Source organism: Homalodisca vitripennis, chromosome 2, assembly GCF_021130785.1.
Source record: "Homalodisca vitripennis isolate AUS2020 chromosome 2, UT_GWSS_2.1, whole genome shotgun sequence".
In the NCBI taxonomy this organism is placed as follows: Eukaryota; Metazoa; Arthropoda; class Insecta; order Hemiptera; family Cicadellidae; genus Homalodisca; species Homalodisca vitripennis.
Genome location: NC_060208.1, coordinates 69,888,591 through 69,907,519, shown reverse-complemented (window position 1 = coordinate 69,907,519; position 18,929 = coordinate 69,888,591). Strand labels below are relative to the sequence as shown.

General features: G+C 34.3%; 1 protein-coding gene across 2 annotated transcripts in view; it reads right to left on the bottom strand.

The window, feature by feature from the left end:
* LOC124354120 (knirps-related protein-like) overlaps positions 1–15,088 on the bottom strand; it is a 56,423-nt gene extending 41,335 nt beyond the window's left edge. Inside the window, exons 1-2 of one of the 2 annotated variants that reach the window (XM_046804344.1) lie at positions 14,932–15,088; positions 6,823–6,949 (exon numbers count right to left, since the gene is read on the bottom strand). In XM_046804344.1, the coding sequence (XP_046660300.1) occupies positions 6,823–6,949; positions 14,932–14,996 (192 nt within the window). In that variant the 5' untranslated portion in view covers positions 14,997–15,088. The remainder of the gene's footprint in view (positions 1–6,822; positions 6,950–14,931) is intronic. The other variant, XM_046804345.1, reaches the window with a different exon arrangement.
* Positions 15,089–18,929: the final 3,841 nt, after the last annotated feature.

Sequence of the window (18,929 nt, the reverse complement as noted above, 5' to 3'; positions counted from 1 at the left end):
ATCTAATTAAGTAATTCATTGGACTATATTTTTACTCTGAATCTGTTTAAATGTGTTCATTTTGTTAGTATATATTGTAAATCACGCAAAAAATCTAACTTTGTTTGAGTGTGTACAAATAGACAATGTTTGCAGTTTAACTATTAACTGTTATATACAATTTTACCAGTTTGTCTATAAGTGCTTAAACGTTTTACATTATAACTTTTAAACAAAGCCATATATGACATTATTTCTCCTGTAGCTTTTAGAGGCATGTTTTGTGTGTTTTCTCCATTCATCGGATAAAATAAAAACCAATTTGTATTTTGTAAGTACCAATGCCATTAATGTCAATATATTGCTAAACTATTCCTATTCCATTTCCAGATTGTCAATTTCTTGTTGCTATACATTTTTATCCATACCAGATGGATTCTGTTCGTAACGTAATAGATTCCAAAATTTGTAGTTCCTTAGAGTCCTGTAAGATTTGAACCTCAGACCTCTTTCACGGAATGCTTACACTCTAGTCTGTGACATTCAACATACCGGAATTAATGGTTTGACAATATATTTTTCTATATATGATACAAATACGTTAATAATCAGTATTTTGGACATGTTTTAATTTTAGAAAATTTAGTATTTCCTCATTAAAGTAAATTTTGATATTGGCCTTGTTATCGAAGCGAGAGGACAGGAGAAAAAAGGAGATGTGATTGATCTTATTAGGCCATCACATGTACAAGTGACCTGACATTATAGACCAAGATAAGGTCATATGGGCTTTCGAACTCGAATTGGCGGCAGTGATCAGTCATGGAGTTCCCACGATGACGTCATGCATGTGCCTGTGCCAGAGGTCGAGGTGACTTATACGAACTGTACGATGGAAAAGATCAACTCTATTTATATTCTAGCGTAGGATTGCATTGTTGGTAGTACACAGTTCTTCTGCATATTTAATGCCACTACAACAATTGTTGCGGTCAATTGCCTAATATAAAATAAATAATACCAAGGTACTTCAACGTTTACTCGACAATGCGTTTCACACTCAGTTTACACATTGCCAGAGAGTTATGGAAAGTCTTTAATGGATTCTTTTCCCCTCCATTTTTATAGTTGCAATCTTACACAAAATCAAATTAAAAGTATTAACACAACAATCAGTTTTTAATAAAACTTATAGCATATTTGTTTGGTATCGAACACGATTGTAATATATGAGTGTATTCTTTACCAGCGAAGCAGTATTACTATTTTGCTCTTAAAATGTTTTAAGTATAGAAAATATTACCAAGCATATGCAAAAACTTGTCCTGTTAATTCTGATTTCTGGATGGACAAATTATTGTACAAAAAGCTTTTGACAATTCCAAGTTAAGTTTGACAATGCATGAAATATTGCATTCAATTCTTCAATAACTACCTTCGCATTCGATATGTGGTTAAAAGTTTTATTATCTATCTTTACCATTGTTGTTTAGTGGAAATTAATTTGGGTCTTCAAAACCAGGATTTTTAGAATTAAAACAGAATTTTTGCTACATCACAGTTCATTCTCCCATATGGGGAAAAAATTAAAATACATTCTCTCAGCCCTACGACACTTTCAGATTAGAGGATCGATTCTCAGAACCACTCTTTTATGAACAGTACCTTTGAATCAGTTCTCCGGCGAATGGTTCCAGGACTAGAACTGTTCAGAGTGATTAGTCCTATTTAGACATCCAACGACAGGCCGTCCAGGTAACGAACCTGATAAGCCACACAAAGCATTCACCGACCTACAAATTGGCCTGACGGGTAAACATGTCCTGACACGCCCGGGCTTGTTGTGACTTGCGTTTGCGTTATCATATGCATATCGATGACGTAAGCCTGTCTCAATCAAGGCTCGATTGAGGTACACATATCATAGGTCAAACGGTGATTGAGACCAATCTAGTAACAGGCGATAACGCTATTTAAAACATTACATTTCAAATCTTTAAAGGGCATCCACACGTAAATGATCCCTTAAGTTAATCTTATTCGTATTGTAGGAACAGTTGTTATTTCAGTTAATGAAAAAGTATTGATATAAACAAGACGTTTGTAGAATCCTAAATAATATTATGTAATTGTACTATAATGGATATACTGTATAAGAAATATGATATATTTAAATATGAAATTTTACTGATTAAGATTGTGTTATTCTCATGACTGCACATTAGATTAAGATTGTTATTGAATGGCATAGTGGGTCCTGTAAAAGTAATTTATTATAATCATTTATTGTTAAGCGATGGGCGAATTAAATAATATAGTAATAACGGACACTTCAAGTACTTTTTTATAGCTTTGTAGAGCAGAGCCGGTGTTCGTAAATTTAAGGACAATAAGTTATACATAAAATGGGATTATTATAAATACCTATGTCAACTAGAATTTTGACGAAGTAAACTATTCTTGTGCGGTTTACTTCTTGACAATCTTGTACATTGCTCGATAAAAATTATATTAAATTAATTATTTTTTATAGAAAATATAGCAATACTTTTTAAAACTTTTAAGTGACCTGAAATTTATTGTTATTTTATATCAGAAGGTACAAATATATGTATTTACGAAATAATTAGATACTTTTGATTACAGTTTTGTTGCATTATTTGGTTTGTTATACTTTTGTGTAATTCGACGTATAACTTTAATACTGTCACCATAGTTAAAGCAGTGAAATATTTATTTAAATTCGTAATCAAATGTTATGTTATTGGGCCCGACAGGGCTGTCTTTTATTCCTGTAGTTTGTTTGTCCGTGCGCAAACCCTCTGCGATACAAAGATCTTCAGATATATGTTACTTGGTACATAATATATTATTTATCTAGGAAATAACTGTATTAATTGAGGTCAATATTTTGAAATGGAAGGTAATAAACAAACTGAAAGCAACCCTAACATGGCATTTATCATTGAAAAATAACAGATGTAATGGTATTAATTTGTTTTAATGTTTGGTAAGACTTCGTTAAATTCTATCGAGCCCTATTCCTGTCACAAAACTAAAAAGCTAGCAACTCATCCCTTATAAACATTTGTGTTGGTGACTGTTTTCAGTATAAACCAAATGGAACAATCTAAAATATCCAGTAAGATTTCCAAAATACTTTTTGTGTATAAAACTGGCAAGATCTTTATATAACACCCAGAAGATATTTCCGAAATGTCAACCGATAAACTGCGAGGGAGACAGAACCTTATCAGATGTCGAAGTGAAAGGGATCGGGTTACTCGAAGATCGAAAATTAGGCCTTGTAGATGACTTCTGGAGCATTGGTAGGTGTCGAACCTTTCACTTCCGATCTCATCACGGGTCCGCGACAACACCATTATACCAGATTCCCTGATAGAAGGCGGATCCTGGGCCCTCGCACGTGTCTAACCAGCTCTCGTCCTTTCCTTCGAACAATTTCTGCAAAACGTATCAGCGAGGAGAGTGTCCTGCAACCACGTTACCGATACTTTGGGGATTGCTTTTAATCAAATTTGTTGGGATGAAACTCCAAGTATCTCTGAAATAGTCATTAAAGATATTCCTTTCTCCAGGACCGAAACAATCGGATTCTTTTAACGTGGATAAAATTTGTCCAATACCTTTTATCAGTCGATTATATTTTGCAACCCTACATGAAGATCCCATAAAACACACATAGGGATCTATTTTGGATCTCCAATAACTCTACTGCTAGGCTATGATGCCACTTCATCGAGTGACATATTTTTAATTTTTCTGACCCTTACTTAGTTTATGCGTTACCAATTTGCTAAAACTAATACTATTTTCTTGCGTCAAAATAAAGCAATATCCTTTGTTTTAAATATCTGCAATCTTTATTTCCGCCATAAATCTTGTAAATCATTCATCAGAACCGAGTGGTTTAGAATTTTCAAAAAAATTATACAATTCAATCACTGGTCTTTTTTTAACAATAATGTTGGTTTAGTATTGTGAAATAAAACTTTAGAGGCACTTAAGAAGAAATGAAGAAAACAGGGATAATGCTTCAAATATGCCAATTTCGATTAAAAACTATAGAACCCTAGAACTCTTTGATTATTGTACGGCAGCCATTAAGCTATCAGCTATTCTAGAATACAAAATTACATACATAAAAGTTAACATTATTGCTAATGACCAGTTAATTCTAAACAGGGTTTTTGCTTTTTTCTACGATGCATAATAACCTAGACATAACCATATCTTCCAAACTTTAAATAACCGTTAATCAAAAATCCGACAAACATAGATATCGAAAACTTTGGAAAAATAAAAGCTGTTTAAAACTACAAAATTATGTCATATTGAGACTACGTTTCAAAATAGTTAATTGTTTGTATTCTTTGACACTGGCTAACAAACTCATCCTAGCTATGTGAAAAACTCTTTTTCACTTTTATTCACTCAAAGAATTACGGACATTATAGAGTTAAAAAATTTGTATTATATTAAATATAAGATTACACATAAGCAGTTTCAGGTTATAATAAATGTATAACCTGAATAAATCAGGTTATAATAATGATTTTGGGAACTGGGGACCTTGATCAAAGAAAATGAAAGAATGGTTGTAGAAAATGCTAAGATTTTCTTTCAGTCATTTTGTCATGAGGGTAGTTATCCCCTCTGTAATGAGCAGATTAATTTTAAATGTAGTTAATTTTTTCTGGAGGATGCAGGGAAGATTGTTCAGCATATAAGGAAGGATACGATATATTTACTGCTTAAAAAATACAATTAGTAAAGTTCAACAAGTTTCGAATGTTATTTAGTATGATGATACAGTCAATAAAACTTTGAAGTAAACAACAAATTCATTTCACATACGACTGTACATCATTTAAAAATAACTGTATAAAATTATATGTATATCTTACAGCGTTGGTGCTGGGTCTCTCAGTGACATACATGTGGAAACATGTCCAGTTTGTGCTCTGCTGCTTTAATGATAACTGTCCTTACTGTGACGGAAGTGTGGTAATAATCATTGAGTACTGACAAATCTCACATCCAAAATACAACATAGAAACCCAATAACATCTTACGAACTTCCAAGTACGAAGTTCTCGTAAATTTCAGTCATGACTTAGCCACTATGAGTATCATGGCTGAAGTTTTCTAAGGAGCCATATCAATTGTAGTTAATACAAAAATGGTTACCAGAGGTACGAGGACTGCACAGGGTCGGTAATTCTTCACTTCAGAGTATTCTTAGTGTTGAGGTTGGTTGAATTAATATGATCAGAGTGAGGTGACAAAACCCTTCCGCATGACTCTTCTCTTTGTTATTCATTCTTCACCCATCCTGTGATGGGGAGGGGTGTAAGCTGGGAGGTATTTCGAAATGTTAATATTGTTAGCTGACAAGATTTTGGAAAAAATATTTTGATAAGACATAAAAGCATAATAAGAAGGAGCTATACTCAACTGAGAATAAAGCCAAGGAAGAGAGATAACTTCGACAGTGTTAGTTACCGTCTTAGATGAACCTTAATTGGAACGATCTATGTGCTGTAAGTATTATTCATAACGTTTTAAATATGGTTATTTGAACGTTTGAATCCACTTATATTGAGTGACTCATAAGTGTTGAGATACTCATAGTCTCAGTGCTTGTGATGAAATGTAGAATACAGTTAATCCTGATGTTAAGCTTACAGTTCTACAGCTTTAAGAAGCTGAGAATGAGTTTCTAGACTAAGAAATAGTTGCTGATGGTAGCAATGATATAAGTGACGGTGGACTTGAGTTGTGACACATCGACATACATGAACTTTCTGGCATGGGCTCCTGGGACGTCGCCAGTAAGAACCTACGTTTTGACCTTAAAAAGGAGCATCTCGAACGGTGGACCTTATTACACGAAGATTTCGTTCTTCATAAAGGTCTCCGGGGAGATTTAGTGAGTTGCATGGTCGGCCGATCTTCTCAGGACCCAGTTTGGGACAAGTGGCCGAAAAACGACTTATAAACTGGTCAGTCGACCCCTGAACCCGCGACGTGGACTTACGGCCGTCGCCGGCTCTCGATATAGCCCATAAACTTCTTGCGCAGCGGGCCCCATGTAAGAATGTTGCTCCAAATCGTCCTGAACAGATGCACGGGACCGGGTCCTCTTTATGATTTATTGATACATCCGGGGTATCAATGATGGGTCGGTCCTCTACCAGGAGAGGTCCATATCAGGAATCGGCAGTCCTGCATAGTTGGGCGTGCCATGACGTTCCCTAGATTAGGCGATGGTATACTCGTATAACCCGGAGATGCCGGCGTTCTGATAATATTTTGTGGGATTTGTCCAACAAAAGTCGTAAACAGAAAACATTCAGTCACTTTTTCATGTTGAATTAAATATTCGGTTTAAATATTCTCTCACGAAACATTTTAAAGCCAAAATAGTCCATCGTGTACACCTTGTCTTATGCCTAACTAAAACGTATTTATGTTGAGATTTGCGTCTTTTACTGCATGTCTTATCTTCTTGGTTATAGACAGTAAATTGTAAGAGTCCTCTGATTAGATTGCATTCTCAAATATGGAAACAAAATATCTTAAACTTAGAAAATATAATAAGTGGACATAAAATCTCTACTCATTAAGGGTTAAATGGTTGTTTTTTGCCGGTGATCATACAGAATGCTTAACATAGAAGAACTGTCATCGCTGTTGCCTGTTTCCGTGAGGTGCCTATTATCAGGTGTAGGGACCGTAATTTCAGCCGTAAATTTAGTAAGGAAGTCACTACAAAATCTTATAATGCAATCAAAAATTGGTGAACCAATTCAAACGTACGTGATAATGATGGAGAACGTTCTGGGAGGCGGGCCACAACGTCAGGCACAATGCGCTCCAACCTGGACCCACAGCGAGCGTCAGCAAGGAGACAAGATATGGGAGCTGGGTATCCGCAGTCCACAATCTGGAAAACATTAAGATACTCCTTGAAGAAACGTGCTTACCACACCCAGCCATACAGAAACTGGAACCTGAGGATTATGCTGCCCGACAGGCCGCGTGTCATGACCTGTTAGAAGCGGTGTTCACCAAATTCTTGATTGCTAACCTGTTGGACGTCCTTTCTAAATTTACGGGTGAAAACCTCCCGCACCTGGCCATAGGACTTCCCATGAGAACTAGCAATAACGATGACCGAACACTCTTCTACTGTGAACATTCTGTCCGATCACTGGGATAAAGAAATATTCATGTTCACCCTAGATTCCAGAGCAGTAATTTTCAAATGTCGCGTAGTATTTTTACTTGGCTTTTTTTAGTATTTCCAAAAAAAGCCAATGGCTGGCTCATAAGAATGTAAAATATGGATGACAATGTTTAAAATAGCAATAGCTTCAAGTTCAAGATATTTATTTAAAGTATGTATTTAAGAATTGTTTGAAACTATTATAGTAATATGGAAATAGGTATATTTTGAAAAATTATAATCTTTACACTTCAGCACTTATTACAAATATATTTTTATATTGGAGTGATTGTTTTCTTTATTGAATCTGAATAGAATGTAATTGAAATTGAGCGTATACGTCAGTTGAATAGTTTGTTGTGGAAAAGCCTGCAAAAATCGAATGTTTTCTGAAGACCGTAAGAGTTCTTTCTAAGAAGACATCAAGGAACAGAAAACATCCAAAAGTATAACCTTAACTCTATTGGATAAGCTAGATTAAAGCGAACTATAGCAACGTTATAATAGAAACTATTTAAGGCGTCAAATTCAATGATATACAGAGAGTCTCGAACTTGAACAGAAAGGCGTGCGGTATCGATTATTTTCGTGAAAATAATATTTTCCTTCATATGAAAATATACTTCAACTTTTTCTAGCCATCCACAACATCCTTAAATTTTAGAACATTCCCAGACGTATTCGTATGGGTAAAACAACGCATATCGGTAAAAGAGCGCTCTACGTTTGTTTTTCCTTAAAACAATAAATGTTTCTCCACAATATTTCTAAAAGTCTTAAATGGGTTTGGAACGTGAGAGTATTTACATATTTACGTTTTAAAATATTTTTAAAGATGAGCCCAATATTACGTTCAGCATTATTCTGCCCGTTCTAATGGATCACTGGCCTTTGCGAGGATCATCAAACTTAAACTGTGGAGCTGGAAACATTTCACTTCTGTCTGCATGTTCGGACGATATCTCGATAAGGAACTGATTTATAAACTTAAACTGTGGAGCTGGAAACATTTCACTTCAGTCTGCATGTTCGGACGATATCTCGATAAGGAACTGACTTATAGACTTAAACTGTGGAGCTGGAAACATTTCACTTCAGTCTGCATGTTAAGTGGTAGAGAGGACTTTTAAGTCCTAACTTCGTCTCTGTAAATAAAGTCATTTTTCATTTCATTTCATGTTCGGACGATATCTCGATAAGGAACTGACTTATAGACTTAAACTGTGGAGCTGGAAACATTTCACTTCAGTCTGCATGTTCGGACGATATCTCGATAAGGAACTGACTTATAGACTTAAACTGTGGAGCTGGAAACATTTCACTTCAGTCTGCATGTTCGGACGATATCTCGATAAGGAACTGACTTATAGACTTAAACTGTGGAGCTGGAAACATTTCACTTCAGTCTGCATGTTCGGACGATATCTCGATAAGGAACTGACTTATAGACTTAAACTGTGGAGCTGGAAACATTTCACTTCAGTCTGCATGTTCGGACGATATCTCGATAAGGAACTGACTTATAGACTTAAACTGTGGAGCTGGAAACATTTCACTTCAGTCTGCATGTTCGGACGATATCTCGATAAGGAACTGACTTATAGACTTAAACTGTGGAGCTGGAAACATTTCACTTCAGTCTGCATGTTCGGACGATATCTCGATAAGGAACTGACTTATAGACTTAAACTGTGGAGCTGGAAACATTTCACTTCAGTCTGCATGTTCGGACGATATCTCGATAAGGAACTGACTTATAGACTTAAACTGTGGAGCTGGAAACATTTCACTTCAGTCTGCATGTTCGGACGATATCTCGATAAGGAACTGACTTATAGACTTAAACTGTGGAGCTGGAAACATTTCACTTCAGTCTGCATGTTCGGACGATATCTCGATAAGGAACTGACTTATAGACTTAAACGTTTCCGTCCAGCTTTATTTCTATGTAGATAACACCGAGTTCGATGATGGGATTTGGCTGAGCGTTAGAGAATATTTTTACGTTGGTTTTATGAGTAACCATGATGGCAACGACAAATAGCAGAATAAATAAATTTATGGTTAATGTATCAAGAGGTAAGATATACAAAAAAATTGTTTATCTCTAAACTTTTGAATTGTGCATGAAACTGCATTTAACAAACAAGAAAGACTTCTATGAGGGTCCACGTCCATCGTCTAATCATGGAGTCTCACTAGGCGTGAATGGATTCTATCACTCAGTGAGCTGACACAATTCATCCTTTTTCTTTCAAATGGATGTAACATTATTTTGTATTGCTGTCATTCCGTCTACCTACTCGAAGTACATATCGAGAATGAAAATTTGAACGCAATCTAAGCGAAGCCTGTTGCAAGACACGTGATGTGGCTACTCCTATATAGTCAATAGTTCAGAGATGTCTGTCTTTAAAAATGTGCTTTGATTTAAAATATAGCACTTTTCAAGCTTTTTAGTAATTACCTATAACATATCTCGTCACATTAAAAACACAGTCAGTATGAAATACGTGTTTTTTCGTCGTGTAGGAAAACACCCCAATTTTAGAGTTTTTGACTTTTAAGCAAATTATACAGCATAAAATAGACGCTTAAAAGTTTAAAAGGGACCCATTTTAAGACATATCGTACATCGGTGAAAATATTTTACTTTCCATAAATAATAATAATAATACTATTTAAGCTCCGAGGCAAACTGAATAATTAGTTAAAATGTAGAACATTATTATATTGATAGCAGTTTTGTCAAATGTAATAACAAAATATCGTTATTACCAAAAATTATAGGATGATTGTTAGCTCGGTCTTGTCACTCAAGGAGCTAGAAACATTTCATTTATGTCTGTCTGCCCGATGTACACGAGAATGAAATGAGATATACACCTGTTACGCAACATATGGTCTGAGACATTCCTATCCTGTTATATAATAAACGAAATAAAACTTTAACAGATTTCAAATTATATTTATTTATCTGGGTACTAGTAAAATAAGAGTTCTGCAATTAAAGTGCATGGATTGATTAAATATTATTAAATTATTATTTTCTATAGTTATTAAAATATAATTAAATAACTATAGAAAATGCTATCTTAAAACCTTTTCTTACAGTTACTAAGAAAATAACCCATTGGCCACTTATAATTGACAATGTTTAATATTGAATAAAAATGGGAATTAAATTGCCACACCAGTGCTTTTAAATCCCACGGGTATTTACTGGATATAAGGTAAAGTGTTTACTCATTTAACGAACGGGTAAAGGACAATTTAACCAGGTTTAAAATGGAAAGCTCCAGAGTGAAATGCTATAATTATGTATTTATTTAACTCTCGTAAATATTGATAAATACTACGATACATGTAGATGTAATAGATTAAGATATAAAAACACAAGACTCCCTATACTTACTCTGAAAATAATGCACAAGTTAGAGGATTCTGATGGCGTTCAACTCACTCGCAATTAACTTTTTCATCACAACTTTTAATTTTTTCTCCGAACCATAAACAAGTACAACGTAGATATAATTTCCCCTCCACAGTCATTATCTCCGGTGCAATAAACTCAACAGCATAGTTAATGCTAAGCGTAGTATCACTGATTGTCCAAACATGGAATTGTAAACTTTGGTAACTTTTTCACAGACTATTTTCATAGGTTTATTACAAACTTTATAATAATTGGAATGTAGACTTCGCTCTCATTTAACTGAATAGGTACAACTTTGCGTAAGACTGGTTAGTTTATATATTTCATTTCCGTAACTGGCTGAAAGTGATTAACTTACAAACATGTTTACAGAAGAGGCCAATGCCCTTTTAAGCCTAATTCTGTCTGTTCTCATGTGCCACTTGCCTGTAAAGGTCTTACCAAACAGAATAAGGGAGGGGGGGGGTCGATAACGTACAAGGTCCATGGTGCAGATAAAAAGTTCTACGGACACAGATATGATTTGACACTGAGCTATCTATAACTCAGACCCAAGTCCGATGTCTTAGACCGCACATCCGGTTCAAAGAAAAAGGAAGATTGCTCTAGGTTTAAAAACGTTGTTCAAACTTGTGACTACTGAATTGTCCAAACTGACTATTCAATTTTATACTAGTTCTAAATTAATTGCCAACATTAAGGATTAGTATTAAACTGGTTGTACTTTTTCCTGAAGAAAACTTTCCTTTAAATCTTTAACCAACGAAACGATAAGAAGCTACATATAAAAAGTGAATAAAAATAAAAGTATATTAATAAATATAAAATAATTCCTATTTAACTTCAGTTAGTAACACAGTAAATCAGTACATAACTAAACTTTATAAGTGATTTTGACAAATACTCTTTTTGTTTCAACCATTATACGGGAAATATCGAGTAAGCTTTCTTCATTAGATACCTATAATATCTATTATCATACAATACAAGGTTGAAGATGTCATAATATCGATTTCAAATGTATGTCAAATGTAAGTAAAGAATACTGACTGGCCCAAACAGAACAACATCCAGTTATTGGACAATAAAATAGAGAATATAGTTGTACAAATTAAACAGCTGTTGTAAACAGTGAAACTTTGTATTCAAATTACAAGCAATAACATTTAGCTTTATTCTTTATTTTATTACTTTCATTCTATTTCCGTATAGGTAAAGAGGTAGAGGCCACGATATAAGCGGTGTTTTTGTGTTCATTCAATCATCGAGTCTCCGTAAAGTGATCATAGATTTTTTTAAACGTTTGTTAGATAGGTTGCACAGGTATAAAATGTATAGTGTTTAACCTTTAAATCGACTTAGAGTTTAGTTCAGTGAATGTCATAATCGTATAATGCAATCCTGCTTTTTGAGTACACCACATTGTCAGTTGGATTACGTACCAGGCCTGATAAGACACAATTTGGAGAAGAAAATAGTGGGTTTGCGGAGAAAGTAAAGCCGAGAGCAATGGGTTCGACATGATGCACAGCAATGACAATGAGGTGAACGCTAAGAGGCAGGAGTTGGCGGTGAGCGGCGGTTCAGCAGCACCGTGAGGTGTGTACTGTCCTGTCGCTCACGTCTGTCTTGGCCAGTGTCGAGCGGTTTTCGTGTTTACAATTCCAACTTTGACTCATCGCTCAAAATCCCTCTCCGACCACCGGTTAACGCAGTATCGCGATCGAAGTCTAAGGCAGAAATCGATCGGGAGCCACGTTTCTGGAGTTTCTGGAGGGCGAAATGGGAGGGTAACACCTTCCTTGCGGCTTTATACTGAGTGTCTTATCGTAACCATCCAGTACGCAGTGGTGTGCGTCCGCAGTCAATGTGTTATACTACTGTGGATAAGATAAACTGTCAACCTATAATACATGTAGTTCAAACAGTGAAAGATGAATTTGATTGTATTTGTTATTAACTTTACACATTTATAACCAACTGCAATATATCTAAATAATAGTAATATCAGAGTCAAACCAACAAGATAAATGCTGAACGGTGCCATTTCAATAAAATAATTGTCATAGTGGTAAATCGATCTGTTTTTTTCTTGTTGGACAATCCTGATTTAACACATATAAAATTGCCTTAACGTTATTGAATTTAAGTGTACCAAGCTAAAAGTATGGCCTGAGGAAATATTTTTATACTTAACTTAAACTCTTTTAAAACCCTGCAATTTCGACGCTTACCAAAGTTAGCTCTGATGACTATCCATTTTTTTCTTGCGGGAACTTTCTACACCGATTTCATGAAAGTCGTTTGTGTGCTTGTACAATAGAAGTTGTTTCTCGGCTCTCGAACTACGAGTACAACCAATGGACTCTATCGGACATTACTAGGACATCTGAGTCACCTGCTCTATAGAACATGTTTATGTAGACAGATGACAGGAAAGATGACAGCCCTGAGTACGAGTGCCAGTAAGACTGTAGCGTGAGGTCCGCTGCGCGACACGGTGCGTGGTGTAGCGTGCCGTACTGGCGAGCGGCAGAAGCAGGTCCGTGTAACCTTTCACCCAACCCTAATATTTATGTTATAACCGGGCGATTATTTTATTCAGCTTATGCACGGCACACTTTCAGTAATTATTATTTTGTTTCTGCGCTCTCCGCTTAATTTATGCTAATTTCAAGGCGCGATCGCTTCGACTCGGTCGGGCTAGACGCCTATCGCTAGATCGGTGAAGGTATCGCGCGCTTGACGGTGGTCCAGCCTTTAAAGGCGTGTGGACAATGCGCATATTTTATGTGGAATTCGAAAATATAATAATAAAAAGTAAAATTAATATTTGTATTTACAAAACTCACGAATGTGATTAGAATAGTACAAGTTAAAATACCATATTACATGCATTACGAGTCTCACCATAGACACAGACCTCTTTGCACGTTTTAACAGTTAGGTTGTGTGTCGCTTAGGTCTTGACGCAAATTCCTAAGTTAGTTGTGTGTACACATATTTTTAAAATTTGAAATAAAATCCAATGAGTGGTCTTACATTAAGCAAGCATCTAATGTGTTTAAATAATTAAATATGATCCATTACAAATAAATAACGCAATGTTCTAGTCTATAAATAAAAATTATTTAATTGCCGTTTGGAGTTAAGTGAGTTTTGTTTTCAGATTATAACTTCGCATTTCTAATCTCGATTGTTCCTTGTGTAATGAAATAATGTTGCTAGAATTGCAAATAAACTTATAAGAATAGTTTTGGAAAACGACAGAAACGATTAATAAAACCAAAATAATATTTATTTTTTAAGGTTTAAAGGAAGACTGAAAATAATTCATTAACATACGTTCAGATACATTAACATACGATATTTTGCAACATTTTGAATTTTTTGTACAAAATAAAATTGATGTATTGAACACTTTTGTAATATATATGAATATAGGGCTAACAGTTGGAATAAAATGTTCAATTTACGGTTTTATACTCTACTCTACCAGACATTAAAGCCTACAATACTGTGTAAAAATTTATAAAAATTTTTTATTCCAAAAAAAACCCTTAATTTAAATGGTGCCTGGTGAATTAACATTTACAGAGTTTGGTTATAAGATTAGACTTCAATGCCATATTTAAAATGTTTTTGGCTTTTTGATTTCTTACTAAAATTAATTCCATTATTCAGGACAAATAACAAAACATGTATTATGTACCAGCATAAAATTAAAATTGAAAGTATCATGATGAGAAAAATGTTACTCATTAAATCACACGCAGACTTGCAAACACATAGTATTCCACGCAACAGCGTAATATATGTTATGGTACAAATCGTAAACAAAACTTACACCGTTACAAAATGTATCGTTTTCCTAGAGGAAATTAAAGATCTATCAATAAGATTTATGATAGTATACAACTAACTGTTATATGCAATTTGAAAGATCTAATAACACACAAAACAAAATCCAATGCTACTTCAACTACTAAAGGACTGAAAAATCTAATTTCTGCTTAGCTATTGTCCGTACAATATCTTGACACAGAACTAAACTATAGACTTAAAAATTCGCATGAAGGTTAATTTCTATATATGCAACATAGTTCGATGATGGTTTATTTCACTCCATGAGAGTTGGCTGAATGGTAGCGTACATTTTTACATCAATCTTATGGGTAAAAATGATGGCAACAAAAAATCGCAGAATAAACAAATTTGTAAACAAACTGCAATGAATGAAATTAAATCAAAGCACTCAACCTACCTTATTGTTCCTACAATACATGTTGACCATAAACACTTGTAAACAACCAAATTGTACATAATCATTCACTTACAGTTTTAGCTCCCATGTACATTGACATAAAGCTAAAACATAACAAATAAATATAGAGCTCTATAACGATAATGGCACGAGTTCACAGGAACTTTCTTGACCTCCTGATTATATATGATTCTTATCTCTAACATCAGTCCTAGAGATTGCGTAGGTCATATCTTCCAATTGCAACATTACATGTTTGTTGTATAAACTAGTTTTATTGTCACTCATAAATTTAGATTTAGCTTCTCGAAACTAGTAATAGAGCATTTATGTTTATAACTCAGATTTATAGTAATTTCATTTAATACTTACCCTTTACAAAAATCATAAATCACCGTTAATGTTAGTTTGAGTAATAATAATAAAAGCTGTATGCTCAGTAAATCAAAATATAATCTTATTCTGGTAGTTTTAAAAAGAGGGGTTTCATTCAAGATAAAGTTTACAGAAGGTATTTTATTCTATGATTTGGTATCTTTTACTAACCATAATTATTTATAAATAACTATAATTTTCGATCAAAACTCAAATGAAATTCTTGGCTGTTATTATTAAAATTTTGAATTTATTACTAACAAAAAATAAATAAATAACGATTGAGTTAAAAAACTTAAAATAAAAACACAGTTATCATCCAAAACCTCACCCAATGTCCTAGTTTGAGAGCCTTATCAACCAAACAGTTCAAAGCATCAGCAGTTTAAATTGTAAGATCCTTACGAATTCCCCAGGTATTGGTCTATTTTTAACGGTTCTTTATAATGGCTAATAGACCAAGCAGTCTCTAAACAGATTAGGCAGAGTACCTTACCATTCAACTTATAATTAATCTAGGAGATATTTACCAACATTTTAATATCTATTGTCCTAAAAATAATGAAAAACAGCAAATTTCAAACATTTCTAAGAAAATTCCTTTATCATATTTTTTTTGTACATTGCTACATTATTCTGTCCACTCTAATTATTTTACTACCAGTAATTCAAAGCCATTAAACATACAGGTAATTCAGAAAGTACATTTGCTTTCTACTACACCTTACTTAGGTGTTTGAGTATGTGCATTCAGGCACAGGAACTATTTCATATGTCCTATTTTTGAAATGTTGGGTGGAAAATCTGAGAGGTGTGGTAATCCGAACGGAACACATATAATATTTTAAATGTCCTGGGAGTACGAAAAAATTTAATAATAATGAGAAATGGACGACTGTATAAAAAGGCGATTGCCCAACCCCATAGACCGGCTCTATGGGAGGTCACGCGATCCAACGAGGAGGTCCCAACATGATAAGGGATGATATGAGTTGTAGCCAGGAGCCGACATAGCCAAGAGCAAAGGATTAAAAGGTAGAAAAAAATGGCGGAACTTTGGTTTATTCCTTTTATTCGAACGTGAAATCATTGTTAAATATCAGGTGCATGGTGATTAGGTTCAGTGCGGGTGCCCTGTACAGTTTTACTATCATTTATGTTGAACCGATATTTAGTAACGGTTATTAACTGATGGTCCAATGATTAGGAAAACTATGGGGTCTATAATATTAGTTACCAACCACGTAGATACTGGTACGATTGTAAGGGCTGATTGGTAAAGCTAATCAGAGTTTCATCTTAATCGACCCGGACCTTCGGTTATCAATTTAAAACTAAATTTAAAGTAGTTCACTGAAGTCACTACAACGGTCTTTCCTGCTATGTTATATAATATACCTCAGAAAGGGTGTCACTAGAGAGACACAAATTCATTAGTTGGAGAGATCTAGTGAGATCGTAGATAACCTGTGCGATAAGACACATTAGCCGTACAACCGTTAGGAAGAGTGGACTGAACACTAAATCAAACTCTTTCAATATCCTGAGTCAAACATAACTAAATATCTAATACATACATTTTGCCGTGGGCTTCACTTTCATCTTATGTTTTTGTTAGGCTAGTCAACTTTGAAATTCATGCGTTTCCGGTTTTGTTTTATCAATCAAAATAAATTTAAAGGAAGTTATGTCTAACTTTAATTGTGGTGTCGTTCACGGTTTTCCTCAAACTGATAAGTTTGTATAAATTTAAATTTCACTTTTTATTGTTGTACTTGTATCAGTCTAAAGATCAGTCTAAACGATTGCTGGATCGGTACATTTCAAGAATTTGCTTATTAATACTGAATACGGTATGGTTTTCACAATTCGGTTATGCTAATATGTCAATCATTGGAATAGACAGTTCGTTCAAATTGAAAGTTTTGAGCTACTCCTATGTTTTTTCTTCACGAATTATTTAGAATTATTACATTTGAATTCCTTCATGTTCTATCGCTATTGATTAATTATTTTTGATTAAACTCTAGTGTTATTTTTGCAACGTAGCATGATGTTCTCAACTTCAATTGTTATTGTTATTAATGGTTATATCAACTGTTATAAGTTATAAGTCAATCATTACTATTATAAATTTTATTTCATTGTCATCATTATAATGGTTTTCATATTGTTATGTTGTTATTATTTAAATTATTCATTTTTAGTGTTTTCTCATTTTGTTATTATTGATTGTAGTGCATAATTATCATTGTTTAGCAACCATATTTTCTAATTTATATATAGTTAAATTTTTATTGATCTTAGTTTTAGTTCAATATTAACAAATGTATTTCAGCTGTACTATCATATTTTGTAATTCATGTATGTAATGGGTTTGCATGATTAAATAAATAAATAAAATATCGATTACAAAGTTGTTAGGTAAGAGATGACCTATGCCTTGAAATAAGTTTTTCGCAAACCTCTTTGACACTGTTAGGTAATAATAAAAAGGACAATAGGCGACCATAGGGAATGTGACGTACCGTCTGCCACTCTGCACTCTATAAGTTGAATAAATAGCCTATTGCGATGGAGACCTGCCACCACCGTGACATCCAAGTAGTTTTTATCTACTCAGTTTACTGCTGTATTACTCAATGTCTATTCTGGTAGAGCAGGCACATGTAGTCAGTCCATGCTGGTGAGCAAGGACAGTGTGCAGACCACCTACTCCAGTGGACGTCATAATGTAGCCATACAGGACGTGACAGGGATATACAACAGCACGTCACGGTGTTCACGTTCCTGGCCCACCTCTCCAGGGCCTCTATGGTAGTGTTCTAATTAGATATGAGACTCTGTCACAGGTCACAGATACATTACTTTTTTTTAGATAATGTGTGACTATTATTTGTTTAAAGTGTGTTACTGACGATGGAAGGTTTGAAAGGATAACAAGATTTCGGAAATGTGACATCGTTATATGTTACAAAAGGTATAACACAACGATTCGAAAATTGGAATCTACCCTCTTCTTCAGGTGGGAGAGGTATTAATACATTAAAAAAATGACAAAGAGGATAGATTCCAAACTCGAAACGTTGTGTTATACCTTTTATAACTTATAGCGATGGCAAATGTCCGAAATCATGTGTGGCTATTGTTCGAGCGTTCGGTGAAGCCTCTCCCTCCAGTTTCTGACCAAACCCCGACTTCTGTCTGTCTCTACAAACGATCAGTGTCAAAAGAGGTCATATAGAAGGTTAAAATTTGGAGTAAAACTATATCTATATTACCTGTACATTGCTACTGAAACATCGTCCCATTGAAATTCATGATTTCTGTGTCTCAAAAAATAACTGTGGTTTCATTAGTAGTACCTTCATTTGTGGTAACCATGTTGGTAATGAGAAAACACAATAATTAGGTAACATAGTATATTGCGTAGGATTATAATATGACGTTTTAAGTAATTTAAAAAAACAGACGATGAAGTACTGGGTTGAATTTTTGGTTTAATACAAAACTTGAACATTTTAGCTTAATCTGCTATGTCATTACAATAAGTTAAACGGTAAAGGGTTTTTACTGTTTTATTACTTGTTGACTGATATAACTGATGACAAATGGTATGGACG